The sequence below is a fragment of the Piliocolobus tephrosceles genome, chromosome 15, assembly GCF_002776525.5.
Source record: "Piliocolobus tephrosceles isolate RC106 chromosome 15, ASM277652v3, whole genome shotgun sequence".
In the NCBI taxonomy this organism is placed as follows: domain Eukaryota; kingdom Metazoa; phylum Chordata; class Mammalia; order Primates; family Cercopithecidae; genus Piliocolobus; species Piliocolobus tephrosceles.
In genome coordinates this window covers 102165633-102181707 of record NC_045448.1, presented here as the reverse complement: position 1 = coordinate 102181707, position 16075 = coordinate 102165633, and the positions used below count along the sequence as shown (strand labels likewise).

At 40.2% G+C, this 16075-nt stretch overlaps 1 protein-coding gene across 5 annotated transcripts in view; it reads left to right on the top strand.

The window, feature by feature from the left end:
• Positions 1-15840, top strand: part of IL1RL1 (interleukin 1 receptor like 1) — an 83009-nt gene extending 67169 nt beyond the window's left edge. For 4 of the 5 annotated variants that reach the window (XM_023211333.1, XM_023211335.1, XM_023211334.2 and 1 more), the window contains 10 exons: positions 1488-1699; positions 2214-2424; positions 3480-3654; positions 4048-4210; positions 5613-5684; positions 6376-6517; positions 6610-6755; positions 11296-11442; positions 12447-12614; positions 14914-15840. In XM_023211333.1, coding sequence (XP_023067101.1) covers positions 1639-1699; positions 2214-2424; positions 3480-3654; positions 4048-4210; positions 5613-5684; positions 6376-6517; positions 6610-6755; positions 11296-11442; positions 12447-12614; positions 14914-15299 — 1671 coding nt within the window. In that variant the 5' untranslated portion in view covers positions 1488-1638 and the 3' untranslated portion in view covers positions 15300-15840. The remainder of the gene's footprint in view (positions 1-1487; positions 1700-2213; positions 2425-3479; positions 3655-4047; positions 4211-5612; positions 5685-6375; positions 6518-6609; positions 6756-11295; positions 11443-12446; positions 12615-14913) is intronic. The other variant, XM_023211336.1, reaches the window with a different exon arrangement.
• Positions 15841-16075: the final 235 nt, after the last annotated feature.

The following is a 16075-nucleotide window of genomic DNA, read 5'->3' as shown; positions in this document are numbered from 1 at the left end:
TGAGGGAAGCTTCTTAGTCACAGCTTCCTTCTCTTTCTCTGCACTGTAGAAAAACTTCCTTTTTTTTTGTTTTGCTTCATCCAGGCAGAGAGCCCTACTGGGACTTAAATCCAGGGAGCTGAAATCTGTTTTGGGATGGAGTGGAGTCACATTCTGGACCCTAGACAGATAATTTCTAAGTTCCAGAAAGTGCTGCTTACTTTGCATTGCCTCTCCCCAACCTTTGCTTTCGAAACTCCTGGCACCAACGCTGCCAAGGCTGACGGAGCTTTCCTGAGTGGTGTCTGCTAAAGGAGGTGTCAAGGAATATCTGGAAAGGCAGCCTCCAGGCCCCCAGTGTCAAGACCGTTTAGAACTGAAAGTGTCCTAATATCGGGGCACAAGCAATAAGCATTATTTATTATTCAGCCTGAGAAACTGATGCTAAAATAGGAGGAAATCATTCAGTTATTTCCTATCAAGGGATTACTCAATGTTGTTTTTATATTTAAATATTTATTTGTCAACATCAAGAATTCTTAGGACATGATGCACCAGCATTTTTGAACAAGTCATAGATTTGACCACAAATCAAATTTCAGGATGGGTGGAGTGTCTCTGCTTTAAAATAAAAGAGAGTGAGTAGTCTAGGAGGAGGGAGCTACATAAACTGGAAACTATTCTTAGCTCCATCACTGACTCCAAGTTCATCCCCTCTGTCTTTCAGTTTGGGTAAGCATCAATTAGTTATCTAAAATTTGTAATAAAAAAGTCTTCATCATTCATGATTGTGTTTATGTTTATGTTTGTAAATTTCTATGTTGGTTCTATTCCTCCCCTTATATTTTAAGAAAAGAAGTAAGAAAGTAAATGATTATTTTTCTGAAGGAAAAAATAAATGTATTTATTATTATTCACAGACCTTCAACTATGCTTAGAAAGCCTTTGGTGACTCCTGGGAACAAGCTGAGTCAGGAACAAAAGTTTGAGGGTTTGGGGTTGAGAATAGGACAATTGCTTGGCTAATGCTTTAATCTAGTTCTGACTTTGCTACTCCTAAGTTGCTTTGTGATGACCACTTGCACATGTGTCTGTTTGTGAGTTATTTTTGTGAGCATGCTGCCACCAGCCTATGTGGATGTCTGTGGTTTCACAAGATACAATGTATTTTCTAAATCTACTGAATTTTATGTTTTTTTTTTCAAAACTAGAAACTCATATTCTTTCCTTCTTAATTAAGTTTCTTTCAGGACATTCTCATGAGACTGGTAAAATATAACTGTGAAGTAGCATGATAATTGTGAAATAGCATGATTATTGTGAGAGCTGTATGACCTGAAACTTCTATAGGAATAAGTGCAATACTGCGTATCTGAAACCTGCTGTTACATCTCTTTGCACTTAATGAAATATGTGTTGATCGATTCATTCTCCTGGGTGGTGCTGAGAAAGTAAAAATCATGGCTGATAAAAATTCTGTTTATGGTTTTGTCTAATTTATTTTTCAGTTAAGATATAGGCTACTCTTCCCAACTCAGCCTTGGAGAGCGTCACCAACTGCCTCAAGTGTGGTGACCTTCACTGTCGTATGCCAGTGACTCATCTGGAGTAATCTCAACAGCCAGTTACCAACACTTGCTCTTGATTGATAAACAGAGAATGGGGCTTTGCATCTTAGCAATTCTCACAATTCTTGTGTATTCCACAGCAGCGAAGTTTAGTAAGTATTGCCTTTTAACTATAATTTAAATTTTTATAAATTAAATAATTTCAAGAACATTCACCTTGTTTTAAGCAGCTTGCTTCCAATTGTTCCAGTTGAATTGTAAACTGCAAAACATATTGTTTTTGTACGATCATCATTCATTACAAATCTATCAGAAGAAATTCTTTGTAATGAATATATCATCAGTTTGGCTTTACATATGCAAATGCAGCAGAATTTAACATGTTGCCTGCACATGGGAAGTGTTGTAGATGTTTATTGACTGACACAAAGTTTGTTTAGATAGATATGGCTGATTTTCCACCGGAGAACTGTGAGGGGTTTAGCTCCAAATTAATTCATTAGCATTTCATAAGAGATAACTTAATCAGTTACTTATTCTTTCCCAAAGTATCACAGTGTATGACTGGCTTCTACATTTAATCCTGGAAGAAAATATTGAGAGGATAGGAATTACGATCTTCTCATTTGATCATTTCAGGATCGTCTTTATATCTTTCATTTGCAGGCAAACAATCGTGGGGCCTGGAAAATGAGGCTTTAATTGTGAGATGTCCTAGACGAGGAAAACCTAGTTACATCGTGGATTGGTATGACTCACAAACAAACAAAAGTATTCCCACCCAGGGAAGACATCGTGTGTTTGCCTCAGGCCAACTTCTTAAGTTTCTACCAGCTGAAGTTGCTGATTCTGGTATTTATACCTGCATTGTCAGAAGGTATTATGCAGGGAGCTCCCAACTTCTTTCACCCTGCTCCCCTTTCTTGAATGGTTGATTGCCTGAGCTGCCCTTGCTTTCATTCCTTCCCTAGTCTTTTCTGGAACAGTTAAATTTATAAAGTGATTTGAATAAAAGTGAGTTGGATAAACTTCTAGGAATACTATCAGGTTGAGGTCTAGCTCATTTTGAGCTATTTGGATTTACAGTTGCAGGGATTAATTTGTAGTGGACTTAGAGAAAAACCTAGCTTGCCTAGTGACCAAGATAACTGAGAGCAATTGCTTACATTTGGCTGGAATTAAGAACAAACTAGAGCAGAAAATAGTAATCTGGATGTTTTCCATCTCAGGGGGCCTCTAGTAGGTGAAAAGGGGCAATGACCAATGCTTTTAACCTCCAAGTTAAGCCACAGAAGGCTGATGAGATTGTGTGCCTAAAAATTACTCTTGTTCACAAATTGTTGAATGTTTTGATTTTGTGACTGTATTTGGCACACACAAAATGTCAAATGAACGACATCAAAAGGCAGGATGTATTAGTTAAGGGCCTAGGTCTGAGGCCAGACAACTGTCAAATTCATGCTCTGCCACTAGTTAACTGTGCGATGTCAGCAAGTTACTTCTCTGCCGTTTAGTTTCCTTCTCTGTAAGATGCATATAATGTAATAATAGAATTCATCTCAAAGCATTACTGTGAAAATAAACTAAGGTAATGGGGAAAAGTGCTCAACATTGTTACTGGTACATAGTAAACTCTCAATAAATAGTGGTTATCTTTATTACACTGGGATTACAGCGTTACAGCAGATGTAGTATATGAATAAATGGCAAAGAAGTCATTGTTAGAGCTACTGTGGGGGCTATGTTTTTAGCTCAAGTGTAACAAAAACGTATTTAAATTCTAGATTTTCATGTTTATTTTTAAATAAGAAAATAACCATTATGTATACTGATGGTTTTTAAGAAGAAAAGCAATATTAAGTAAAGGCTAAATTTAGGTTAAGTTATTTCACAATGCTAAGTGACTCTTAATTTTCGGATTTATTTTAATAGTCCCACATTCAATAGGACTGGATATGCGAATGTCACCATATATAAAAAACAGCCAGATTGCAACGTTCCAGATTATTTGATGTATTCAACCGTATCTGGATCAGAAAAAAATTCCAAAATTTACTGTCCTACAATTGACCTCTACAATTGGACAGCACCTCTTGAGTGGTTTAAGGTAAGAGGAAATTTGGAAGGAAATAGATGAAAATTACACAATTAAAATAGACACAAGTGGCCAGGTACAGTGGCCCACGCCTGCAATCCCAGCACTTTGGGAGGCCAAGGCAGGCAGATCACTTGAGGCCAGGAGTTCGAGACCAGCCTGGCCAACATGAAGAAACCCCATCTCTACTAAAAGTATAAAAATTAGCTGGGCATGGTGCCACACACCTGTAATCCCAGCTGCTTGGGAGGCTGAGGTACGAAAATCACTTGAACCCAGAGGGCACAGGTTACAGTGAGCCCAGATTGCACCACTCACTCCAGCCTGGGCAACAAAGATTCTGTCAATAAATAAATAAACAAAAGTGAAGAATTACTGAAAAGGAAATGAAATTTCTTATTTCAGAATTGTCAGGCTCTTCAAGGATCAAGGTACAAGGCGCACAAGTCATTTTTGGTCATTGATAATGTGATGACTGATGATGCAGGTGATTACACCTGTAAATTTATACACAATGAAAATGGAGCCAATTATAGTGTGACGGCGACCAGGTCCTTCACGGTCAAGGGTGAGCTACCAACATTAATGAGGTAGAATACTACTGGAAAGAAGTCAAAGTGGGAACAGTTGTGCCCTTCTGGTTGGGTTTCTTGCACTTCACCCTCCTCCCTCTACTTCCTCCTGCTCCATCTTATCTTATACATTCTGAACTATGACGCAAAGAGATTTTCTGAACGCACTATCAAGATTTAAGAAATTTCAGGGGGAAATTACATTACTAATTCAAAGCCACATCTATTCTTTATTCTTGTTTTGTGACTTAATTTTTCAAAGATAAAGCAGTCTGAATTCTAACTTAACTTACTTTTTTTGAATGGCAATACAAAATTTGCCATTCAAATTTTGGAGAGCAAAACCAAGTTTTTTTTTCTAGTTTGGTTTCAGAGTTTCTGCAAATTAAAAAGAGAAGAATTTACTCTTTAGTAATACTCACTGGATTCAAAGTTTAACGAGAGGCTTTATGATGCGATACTATGGTGTACATAAATGTTATTGCGTGGATTTTAATCCATGTTTGCAAAATACTTTCAATATCTTCAGCGGCCTTAAGTAGGTCACTTCATTCTAAAAATGTGTTTTCCAAGTTGTCTTAAATTTTATAAAAGCCTATTTAAGGGAAAGACTTCATGATCATAGCTTATCAATCTGTAAATAACTGGGGTCTCCTTAGCACAAGTTGATCTACATACGTTGATGAAATAGCCCCTTAACGTATGACAGTTTTTTTTAGGGCAAAGCAACATTGGAGACAATTTTTTGGAGTTTTCCAATACTTCACCGCACCGCTGCAAAATAAGCGTCACCAGACCACATTCCTATTAGTGTCCCTTTCTGTTTAATATCAACCCTTACAGTGGTCCTTAATCACACTGTCCTTAAATAAATGAGCATGAAGGGATGGAGGATTGCAGCAGCGCTCCACAAGCACTGCCAGTCTTTCAGCCCTGCTGGTCCCAGGAGTCGGAATTCCATACGGGGAAGATTTCCCTGAGGGTGGGTCACCCTAGTGGAGAACTGCGAGCAAATCTGTGGACTCATCCATTTATTGTTTTCAGAGGTCTTTTGAAATCTTCCCTGTAGTCTCATTCTGTAGAAGTGTAGTTTTCTAACAATTGCTAGGTCATGTAATTAGTTTTATGGGTTGGACCTGCATTTGTTTTAGTGATGTCAAAGAGAATACAGATAGTACAAAGCATCATAGCTAATAAAAGAAAGCTTTATTTAAATGCTTTTGTTTCGTGTGTGTGGGTGTGGGTGTGGGTGTGGGTGTGTGTGTGTGTCATTATGGGTTATTGTCAGAAGATTTTGAAAAACATTGCTATGAAATAGAATAGAAACATGAAAATACAAACTTATATTGAGTAGCATTCAATGCTCCCCTAATATTTATATTTCTTTTTGTCTTTAAGATGAGCAAGGCTCCTCTCTGTTTCCTATAATCAGAGCCCCTACACACAATGAAACAAAGGAAGTGGAAATTGGTAAGAAAATATATCAGAATGCTGTAAATATTGCCTGGAAAATGGGGTCAGGCAATTAGCATAGGGAACCTTGAGGGGTAAGTGAGGTGACATCCCTGAAAGCACCTGCCCCAAGCATTTGCTAATATTGGGAACCAGGACACAGCAATTGCAGTGTTTACATTTGTTTATTGCATGTTGTAATTCATGATGCTTTCATGTATGCATCTAATTTCATCTTCATCTCTATCCCAGAGCTTGGGATGGAAACCTGCAGAGTGTCCATTCTGGGCAATGGTAGCCAGGTCTGGTAAAACACATTTATATTCAAAGGTAGCTTATGGAGAGATGAAGAGAGTTCTGTAGAAAGATGTGGAAGAGAGCAGTTGGAAAGAAACTCTGATTTGTAGTAAAGGGCAATCCTTTTACTAGAAATCCTTTATAAAGTGGGCTTGGTGAAGCCAGAATCATTGGCCTTGTTAGTTTCCCATGCAGGTGGGTGAATGGGAAACCCAGCTGGGTGAATGAAAGTAATGGGAGCAGGGAGGAGGTAAGAGAGGACATAGAAAGAGGAAGGTGCTAGAGATGAGGGAGGGAGGTCCTGGCGGGGTGCATACTAAGTGTTCAGTAAGTTTTTTTTTTTACATTAAATGGGATAAAATGCTAGTCACAGAAGTTAATTGTATTGGTGAATGTCCTTACTCCCCTCTAGGAGAAAACACAAACCTAACTTGCTTTGCTTGTTTTGGAAGAGGCGCTCAGTTCTTTGCTGCTGTCCTGTGGCAGCTTAATGGAAAAAAAATTACAGACTTCGGTGAACCAAGAATTCAACAAGAGGAAGGGCAAAATCAAAGGTATTTTTATATCGAAGAGAACCATCCTCTTCCGCTTGCACATCATTTGCACGTGCAAAGTAGGCATTACAAGTAACAGGTTGCTTTCTTAGTTTCAGCGATGGGCTGGCTTGTGTAAACATGGTTTTAAGAATAGCTGATGTAAAGGAAGAGGATTTATTGCTGCGGTACGACTGTCTGGCCCTGAATTTGCATGGCTTGAGAAGACACACTGTAAGACTAAGTAGGAAAAATCCAAGTAAGGAGTGTTTCTGAGACTTTGGTCACCTAAACTTTCTGTAGCAAGGGTAAGCGGAATGGAGTGTGGTTCCGAGAGATCCATCAAGACAACGGGAATGGCCTGTGCCATAAAATGTACTTCTCTTCTTTGGGATGCTGTTTGCTATCTGGTCTTTGTAGACTGTTTCTGTTTGCTGGGAGCTTCTCTGCTGCTTAAGTTCCTCCTCCTCCCCCACTGCCTTCTATGGTTGGTTTCTCTAGAACATTCAGCTGCTTCTTTGGTCATCCTTGTTTTCTAACTTCATGAACTCCCTCTGTCTCGCTGTATGTGAAAGAAAATGCACCAACAACAGTAAACTGAACGTGTTCTTTTGTGCTCTTTTATAACTTGTATTACGTGTTGTAAACATGGTTCCTTCTATACCTTTTTCTGGTCATAAGGAACACTATGAACACTCATTTTGTTAGTGAGGGTGGTAAAGTGAACAAAAAGGGGAAGTATCTAACTACTGCCATTTCAGTGAGAAAATCCTAGGTGCTAATTTATAATAAGACACTTGTTAGGCCACTCTTGCACTGGTATAAAGAAATGCCCGAGACTGGGTGATTTATATGAAAAGAGGTTTAATTGGCTCACGGTTCTGCAGGCTGTGCGGGAAGCATGGCGGCTACTGCTTCTGGGGACACCCAGGAGCTTTACTCATGGCAGAAGGCAAAACAAAGGCAGGCACTTCAAACAGTGAAAGCAGAAGCGATAGAGAGAGAGGCGACGCACTTCAACAGCCAGATCTCGTGAGAAGTCACTCACTATTGCAAGGACAGCATCCAGGGGATGGTGCTAAACCATTCGTGATGAGCTTACCCCCATGGTCCAATCACCTCCCATCAGGCTCCACCTTGAATACTGGGGATTACCATTCAGCATGAGATTTGGGCAGGAACACAGACCCAAACCATGTCACACACATTATGATTGTTAAACTTGATAAAGTATTTAAGGTACATGGAACACATGGGAAGTCTGGTAGCTCAGCCCATTTCTTTATTGCATCCTATTCCAGGTACTACCTATTCCAGGGAATTTTTCTTGGCCCTCAGTTTGCAGTATACATGCTTTCCAAGTACTCTTGTAGCATCCTGTTTGTATTGTAGCACTGGTCACATTGCTTTACCAAAATCTGTTTGACAGTCTGCTCAACATGACTGCAAGCTCCATGAGGGGAGGGACATCATCTCAACCATCTTTGGGTCCTTAATGCAATACCTGGCAGCTAGCCAGTGCTCAGTTAAATATTTTTTGACCAAATAAACGAATGCACAACCAAGTTATTGATACCAAATGTTTTTTGTGTACATTTCTACTTTTCTAGCTGTAAGGCTTAATTATACAACAAAATACTATTTTTTATATTTATGCTTGGTAAATTCAATAACTTTCTCCATCAATTGGAAAGTGAAATTGTTTATTGCTTCCCTATAGTTTTTTTCTGAATCTAGCAGGATTTTAATGATATCATTGTAATCTGACACAATAAAGGACAACATGAAACTGATCAGTCTTTATTGGGTTAATTTCAGATGCTATATAATCTTTTAAAATGTAACATTCTTTTTTATATATAAATAATTGGTGGCTTCACAAATAGCCAAAGCAGGGTGGAGAGAGTGATCCCTCCTGGATGCACACAAGAAGGGGATATGTTGTCTACAGAGTTTTCAAAACAGTAATAAAGCTGTCTACAAGTCATTGTGCTTTTTATCATCACCATGCCCAGATAATGCGAAACATCAGAGATGAAGTTCTTCTCCCACAGAGGTGGACTGATCCTTCTCCCCACTCGCTTGGTGCGTCTCCGTTGTGTCCAAGACGATGCAATGTTGTCTTGGAAAATAGCTTTCCAAGCATTTCACTCCTGAGCCCTTGTCAGTTTCCTCACTTGTTCTTCGCATATCCAGGCAAACACATCCTGTTTGCTACATGAAGCATTGTAGCCCGTATAAAAGGAAGGAGAGAGAAAAATATATTTTTTCACACTCGTCACTCCTGAGGGGCTGTACAACCATGTAGAAATTGTTTGACATACTTGTCAAATAGCCAAATAAAGTGTTAAATCCTGAGTTCCCATCCATATGTGCAGTATGGTCCAGATTCATCCAGATACACACAGAGAGCCACAACAGGAGGAGAAAGGATTGGGGTGTGGGGACAACAGGCCCCCAATATGGTGTAATCATGGCAGGTCTCTGCCTGAGGTGGTATGTGGGGTTTTTCTTGTTTTAATTTTGACTTTAACCCCCGATTTGTAAGTTTTTCATAAAATAAACAGAATCGTAACTCATGCAGATGGCTGTAAGTGCCATAGTGTTCTGTGGGTCTCTGGTGTCTGCCGGTGATAAATGTGGCACCTCAGGAAGGCTGTGGACCCCGTCAAGATGCTATGTAATGGCCATGCTTGGGGTGGTGGTGGGCCCAGTGGACCCTGCAGCCACCCATCCAGCCTGCCCACCCACGCTCCCCTTGTGTCCTCCTGCTTTGCTACATTATCATTGATCAATGTCCCTGCTTACCAATGTGTTGGAATTGTTTTCGTGTTACAGGTATTCAGTGATTTTGCTCCTTCTAGCTTATTTGTATTTCACCTGTTTTTCTTTAAGTCAACATGGTTACAGTCTGTTTCAGCAACTATAGAAATTAAACACAAATTATTACTACTGCTGTTGAGTTGTCATGATGAATTCTTTTTTATTTCTGAAATTATAGCATTTCTTGAATTTAAGAGAGCAAAAACTTAAAAGGCCTGTGTCCCCATTTTATTAACTATTACTAAATACGTATTTGATGCTCATAGTAATAATAGTACACATTTATTCATTATTTCCTAGGTACCAGGACTCATCTACTTATTTTACATTTAACTTTGTCGTTTATTTTCTCAATACTTCAAAGTAAAAGGCAAAGAAAGTCGAATAACTTGCCAGATACCACAGTTATGGAGCAAGGATTCAAACACAGCCAGCACTTTGCTATTTATATGTGTAGACAGAAAGTAACATTTAGTCATCACATACCTGAATTACTTATACTTTTATAAAAATAATTTACACTTACAAAGACTCCCTTTGATGTCTTGGATCAACATCTTTCTTTTGCTTGGAAGCGTCCAGCCACTAGCATGGTTACTTCCCAGCAGTCCTCACAGGAAGTACACATTCCTCTGTGCATCCAGCTGGGGTTTTTAGACAGAGTGACCTGGAAAGGAATCCTGTTGAAACCATTTACTTACAGAGTTTTCATTATTTAACCTGATGACAGTAAGCTCTTTGTCAATTTTCACATTTTTCCCCCAACTTTAAGTCATATCACCTTGATAATTCTTGATTTCATACTGCTGGTCGCTGAGAGAGCTGATAAACTATTAGAGGTTGTGGAGGAATTTGTGAATATGGGCCAGTGCTTTTTCTACCTCAAAACTGGGAGCCCATATACAGAGACTTAAGATGCAAATGAACCATATCAGCAAATCTCATTTGAGATTCTTCTCACATTCATCAGTGCATATGCATGTTGCATCTGCATTTTGTGAAGCAAGGAGTACTAGGATAAAGTTCAGTGTTGGCTGAGTAATGTTCACCATGAGAGAAGTATGGGCTATGAGTAGGACCTAGAACTTAGTAATTTGACTTTTGAGTTCTTTATCAAAGATGCTTTAGCCACTTAGGTGACTCTTGCTTCTTCTTCTATCTCCCACACCACCAAGCCCTTAGAGGCAACAAGTCTCTCAGACCCGTCGATGCCTTCTCCTTAATGTCCCGACAGCACCTTGTCTGTTCCTTTCTCATTATTGCATGAGTTACAACCCTCTGCATCTTGCATCCCGAGTACCACACTCCATCCTGTTCTGAGTGCCCATAGTTTCTTTCCACAGAAACAAACTTTCTCCGACCATCAGATGAATCTCATGGAAAAACCCCTCAAGGCTCCAATGCTCCTGTGACCTTCAGAATAAGGCAGTCTGCCTTAGTTGGGGTTTCAAGTCTGGACAGAACCTGGCCATGACCAGACTTTCTAATCATGTCTTCCACTAATTCCCCAAACTAGGTTATTCCAATTCCTCAGAAAACACACTTCCTCTCTGCACTTAGGCTTATGGTATTCTCTCTGCCCAGGTGGGCATTTCCTTTTTTGCATCTCCCTGAATCCTACTCATTTTTCAGAGGCCTCCTCCTCCAGGAAGCCTCCCTTTCCCAGTCCTGCATGGAGCAAGTTCTCCTAAAATCCTCTGCCAACAAAAATCATGCTTTTGCCTCCCATCTTAGTTAAGTTGACGAGTATCACTGTGCCTCTTTTGCCGTTGAGAATTCCCTGTAATGCTTAGCCTGATATGTTGTAGAGGCTCAATAAATGTGAATGTCCTGGTACTTAAAGCAGCCATGAAAATTCTCAGTGGGTATATCTTACATGAAATTCTTGTACTCCCAAGGGAAGCCAGCATCCATGTATCTGTTTATTATATCTTGTTTCAGTAGTAATAATAATAGTTTTTCTTTCTTTCGAATAGTTGATCATCAAAGCACTTACTGCATAATTGCAGTATGTAGTGTATTGTTAATGCTAATCAATGTCCTGGTTATCATCCTAAAAACGTTCTGGATCGAGGCTACTCTGCTCTGGAGAGACATAGCTAAACCTTACAAGACTAGGAATGGTAAGTGGCAAATACCAAGTTTTTTGCCCAAAGAAAAAGTCACATAATAACTGTTGGTTACCTGTCTATTAACTTTTCAATAGCTAGGCTGCTAAACCCAGATTCCATTTTGCTTGCTAATCTGTTATCAGTGAGTTGTGTTTTTGGATTTTCTTAGAGGCCATTTTCCATCCTGCTCTGTAACTCCTCATGGTCCTGAGATTAATCTCAACAGCTCACATTTCTTCCCCGGTAGGACTGCTATTCCTGCTCAGTTACCAATGACAGAATCTGCCCCAAGCCCAGAAAGGTGTGAATTTCATAATGTATTGGTAAGATATTATGAAGTTAAACACAGTAGCAAAATTGTTCCTGTTTTCCAGATGTGAGCAGGTTAGAAAGGTCCATCAGAATGCATGTGTGTTCTACCTGAAACCCTGATCTGTAAAGTCTAAGCTAGGCACACAAACATGCTCATGAAAGGAGTCAGTTCTGCCTGCTAGATGCAAACCTCATGCTTTCGTTTGGAGGCAGATACACGTTGCATTTTTCAAACAATTGACTCAAGTAGTAGCTAACGGTCTGATTTGTGGAAAATTCAGACCCCTTAAAAAATTCTATGCCCTTGCTACTATTAACTTTAAATTTTCTCACTTCCCCAGGGGAGTATGGCGAAACCAAAGATGAAACCAAGGTCTATCCAGCACAGAAGGCCCCCTTGTTCATAGATTATTAATCAACATTGGTGAAATGGTTTTAACTGCACTGGACAGGCTTTTGTCCACTTTTTTTGTTATTTAGTCTGTGACAGTAAAAAGGAGAAATACTTTGGGATGAAGACTGTTATTTCCTGATCATGTTTTGTGGCAGCTGTTTGGTCGTCAACATCTCTTGAGTCTAGAACATTTTGGAGAGTGACATACATTCACCAACAGCCATAAAACTTGAAGCGCAATGTCTTCGAAGAGTCCAGTGAGAATTTTTAGAATCAAGTAAGAAGTTGTACTTCTTGTTTTCATTTTCAGATGGAAAGCTCTATGATGCTTATGTTATCTACCCACGGAACTACACATCCAGTACAGATGGGGCCAGTCGTGTAGAGTACTTTGTCCACCAGATTCTGCCTGATGTTCTTGAAAATAAATGTGGCTATACCTTATGCATTTATGGGAGAGATATGCTACCTGGAGAAGGTAAAGCTATCAACATACATTAGGGACGGAAATTCATGCTTATTAGAGGCTGTGAACTAGGTGGCCTTATCCCTGCGTTGGATAAGGAATTGCATTTACTACCTCAGACCTTAAGACCAAAACTTTAAATATTTATCCAGGAGCAGACACTTATCCTTCACTCTTCCCTCTCCCATCATTGTCCCGGTGATGAGATCTTCACAGTAATGTCGATGGTGTGAATTCAGAGTTAGAAGTCCTGTGCTTCAAGGACTTAGTAAACCATCATCCCTACTTTATTTCCTTGGTCCCCCACCAGGATAACTCTGCCACTTCTTAATTCTGTCCATAAGATTTGAAAGAGGACTTAAACATTGAAGAATTTTGTTCTGGTAGCCATAGGCACTAGCTGAAATACCTTAAAAGGACTCAGAGGGTCTTCATGACTTTCTTTATGTTGGTGAAACATTTGCAAATTTATGTTCTCACCAGAGCAAATAGAATTGTAGCTTCTGTTCCTTAATATTCCTACCCAATTTTATATATTTTTGACAGTTTTATCACAACTCCTGTGATTTCAGTAGCTACTTTCCCTTCCCTTCATACATTTATGTCCAGTACCTGTGGACCCTCCTGTGAACTCTTCTCTAATTTCTCACAGATCAGGAAGGGTTTGGAATATAAATGGGGCTCAGATGTCAAAGGCCTAAGCCTAATAAAGTAAACGTTCCGTTTTACATTTTAAACTCATCTTACTAACAAGAGGAATTCACATGCCTATAGATGTAAAGGTATGAACAACAGGTGAATCTGGTTTACCCTGGAATATCTGGGAATGCTCATAGCCTCAATAATGGCTCAAGAGACTTGTGAAAGGTACAGTTTAGGAGAATATAATGCACTTCTTCTCTCGAGGCTCTCTTCTTCTCCCATTTTCCCACTGGCCACCCAGGCAGATAGAAGTAATGAGTAATGCTCTCAAACACTCTTTTCATATTACAAATGTACTCAAGGACCTGCAGGGACTCCTGTTGTTTGTGGGCTCAACAGTGTGCCACATCTAGCCACAAACTCTTCACCTCTCCTTTCTCAGTCCATCCACCTAAGTTCTGGTTACCCTTCTCCCCCGCTAAACCCAGATGCTACCTCTCTCACACTCCAGCTTGTGCTGCCTTCAATGTGTGACAACATACTAACCTGGAATGGTTTTCTACTTCCCTCCATCAGTGCATGTCCTCTGACCTTTCCTCAAGCAAAATAAAATGAAACCCAACGAAACAACACCAAACTTCACTCTTCGCTTAGGAAAGTTCATGAGTGACTAAGGTGCTATCTTTATTCTCGTGAGACTTATCTTGCATTTGCCCCACCAAAATCCTCTCTGCATCACCACTCCATCCGGTGGCCCTGGGTGGCTGATCATCATGGAAGCCATTGCACCCTTGTCCTCTGCTCCAGGCTGGGTTTAGCCACTGGGAGGCACCAGCAGGAGGTCAGAAGGTGGTCATGTACCTGCCCCTCCAGGTGGGGCTTCTGGAGCAGCTGTGCTCCTCCCTCTGGGAGCACCTCTTCTCAGCTGGCCTGCCTCATGCATCTGCAATTCCTCAGACACCAGTCTGTCGGAGTATCTTGGGTTGTTTTATTCGTGGTTGTGCTTTCTTCTGTTGCAGTGAGGACTGGGTTCTTTCTAAGTCATGTTCTTTCTAAGTCCACCCAGAGTGAATTGGAATCACCATGGAGTCTATGCTCTATAAACACCTAAAGGGAAAGGGGATCTATTGTCCCTTAAGATTTTTCTAGTCTGGATCAAATCCATTTCTACAACAGAGATTAATGGGGGGTGAAGTGAAGTCAGGACTTACTTTCCTAGAGACTTGGGTCAATTTTGAGGGGCAGAGCTTCCTGAGTTTGTGCTTTTAAATATGTGAGTTAAATTTTTAAGCCATTTTAAAACATATAAGCAAATATTCTAAGAAGACAATATGTATCTAATGAACCAGAATTCTAAGTCTCTAATGCAGCAGTAGACTAAGTATCTTTACATTCCCATTTACCTAGAAGGACTCTGTTTTAGTTAAGACTAAGCTACCTGGGAAATAAAAAGAGGACATTGGGGCTGATATTCTCTTAAATGAAAGGAGCACAAAGAAAAAAAACGGGTTCTCTATCCACGTATATTTCCACTTCTCTGAATAAGTGACTTGATTGATGTCAGAGAATCTCACACCAGATTATAACAATAAGACTTTTAAATGTTCAGGATGTTTATGTTTCAAGCATTAGACTGATAGGAAATCTTATCTATTTCTTGTATGACTAGATGTAGTCACTGCAGTGGAAACCAACATACGAAAGAGCAGGCGGCACATTTTCATCCTGACCCCTCAGATCACGCACAGCGAGGAGTTTGCCTACGAGCAGGAAGTTGCCCTGCATAGTGCCCTCATCCAGAACGACTCCAAGGTGATTCTTATTGAGATGGAGGCTCTGAGCGAGCTGGACATGCTGCAGGCTGAAGCGCTTCAGGACTCTCTCCGGCATCTCATGAAAGTGCAGGGGACCATCAAGTGGAGGGAGGACCACATTGCCAATAAACGGTCCCTGAATTCCAAATTCTGGAAGCACGTGAGGTACCAAATGCCTGTGCCAAGCAAAATTCCCAGAAAGGCCTCCAGTTTGACTTCCTTGGCAGCCCAGAAGCAATAGTGCCTGCTGTGGTGTGCAAAGGCATCTGAGTTTGAAGCTCTCCTAACTTCTCCTAGCTGGCTCATGCCCCTGCACTGAAGTGTGAGGAGTAGGAATGTCAAAGGGATCCGGCCTCAGGTTTCATCTGGTAACTTTGCTTCCATTTCCCTGATTCTGGGTGGGTGCAAAATGCCCAGAATTTTTTCTCCTCAATCCTCCCCCATTCTCCAGCCACCATTCCCTTTCCTTTTCCTTTTTGCTTGCCTCTCTTCACTGTGGTGTGGGGTGTTTTCACTACTCTCTTTTCCTCTCTCTCTGTCTTGCTTTGTTGCTCCCCATTCTTTGTCAATAATCTGAAGAGCAAACTAATCATTCGACAGTAGATTTTCACGTCATCTTGAAGAACATTCTGATTCCCTCAGGCAGAATGTCAGCCGTAAATCTTGTTCCCAACATGCCAGAATTTATTTTATTTATATATATATATATATATGTATGTATATATATATCTCAAAGGTGCATGCTACCTTTTTTACTCCTGGCTAATTTTGGGGGTATTTCTTTTCTTTTTTAATTTTTTTTATTTTTAGTAGAGATGGAGCTTCACAATGTTGGTCAGGCTGGTCTGAAACTCCTGACCTCAAGTGATCCACCCGCCTTGGCCTCCCAAAGTGCTGGGATTACAGGCATGAGCCACCACACCCGCCTATTATATTTTATTTGAGTGGATACTCAGTCTTATCATCTCAATATTGTTAATTTTGTTGGAATACCTTATCCCCATTTTTTCAATTCTA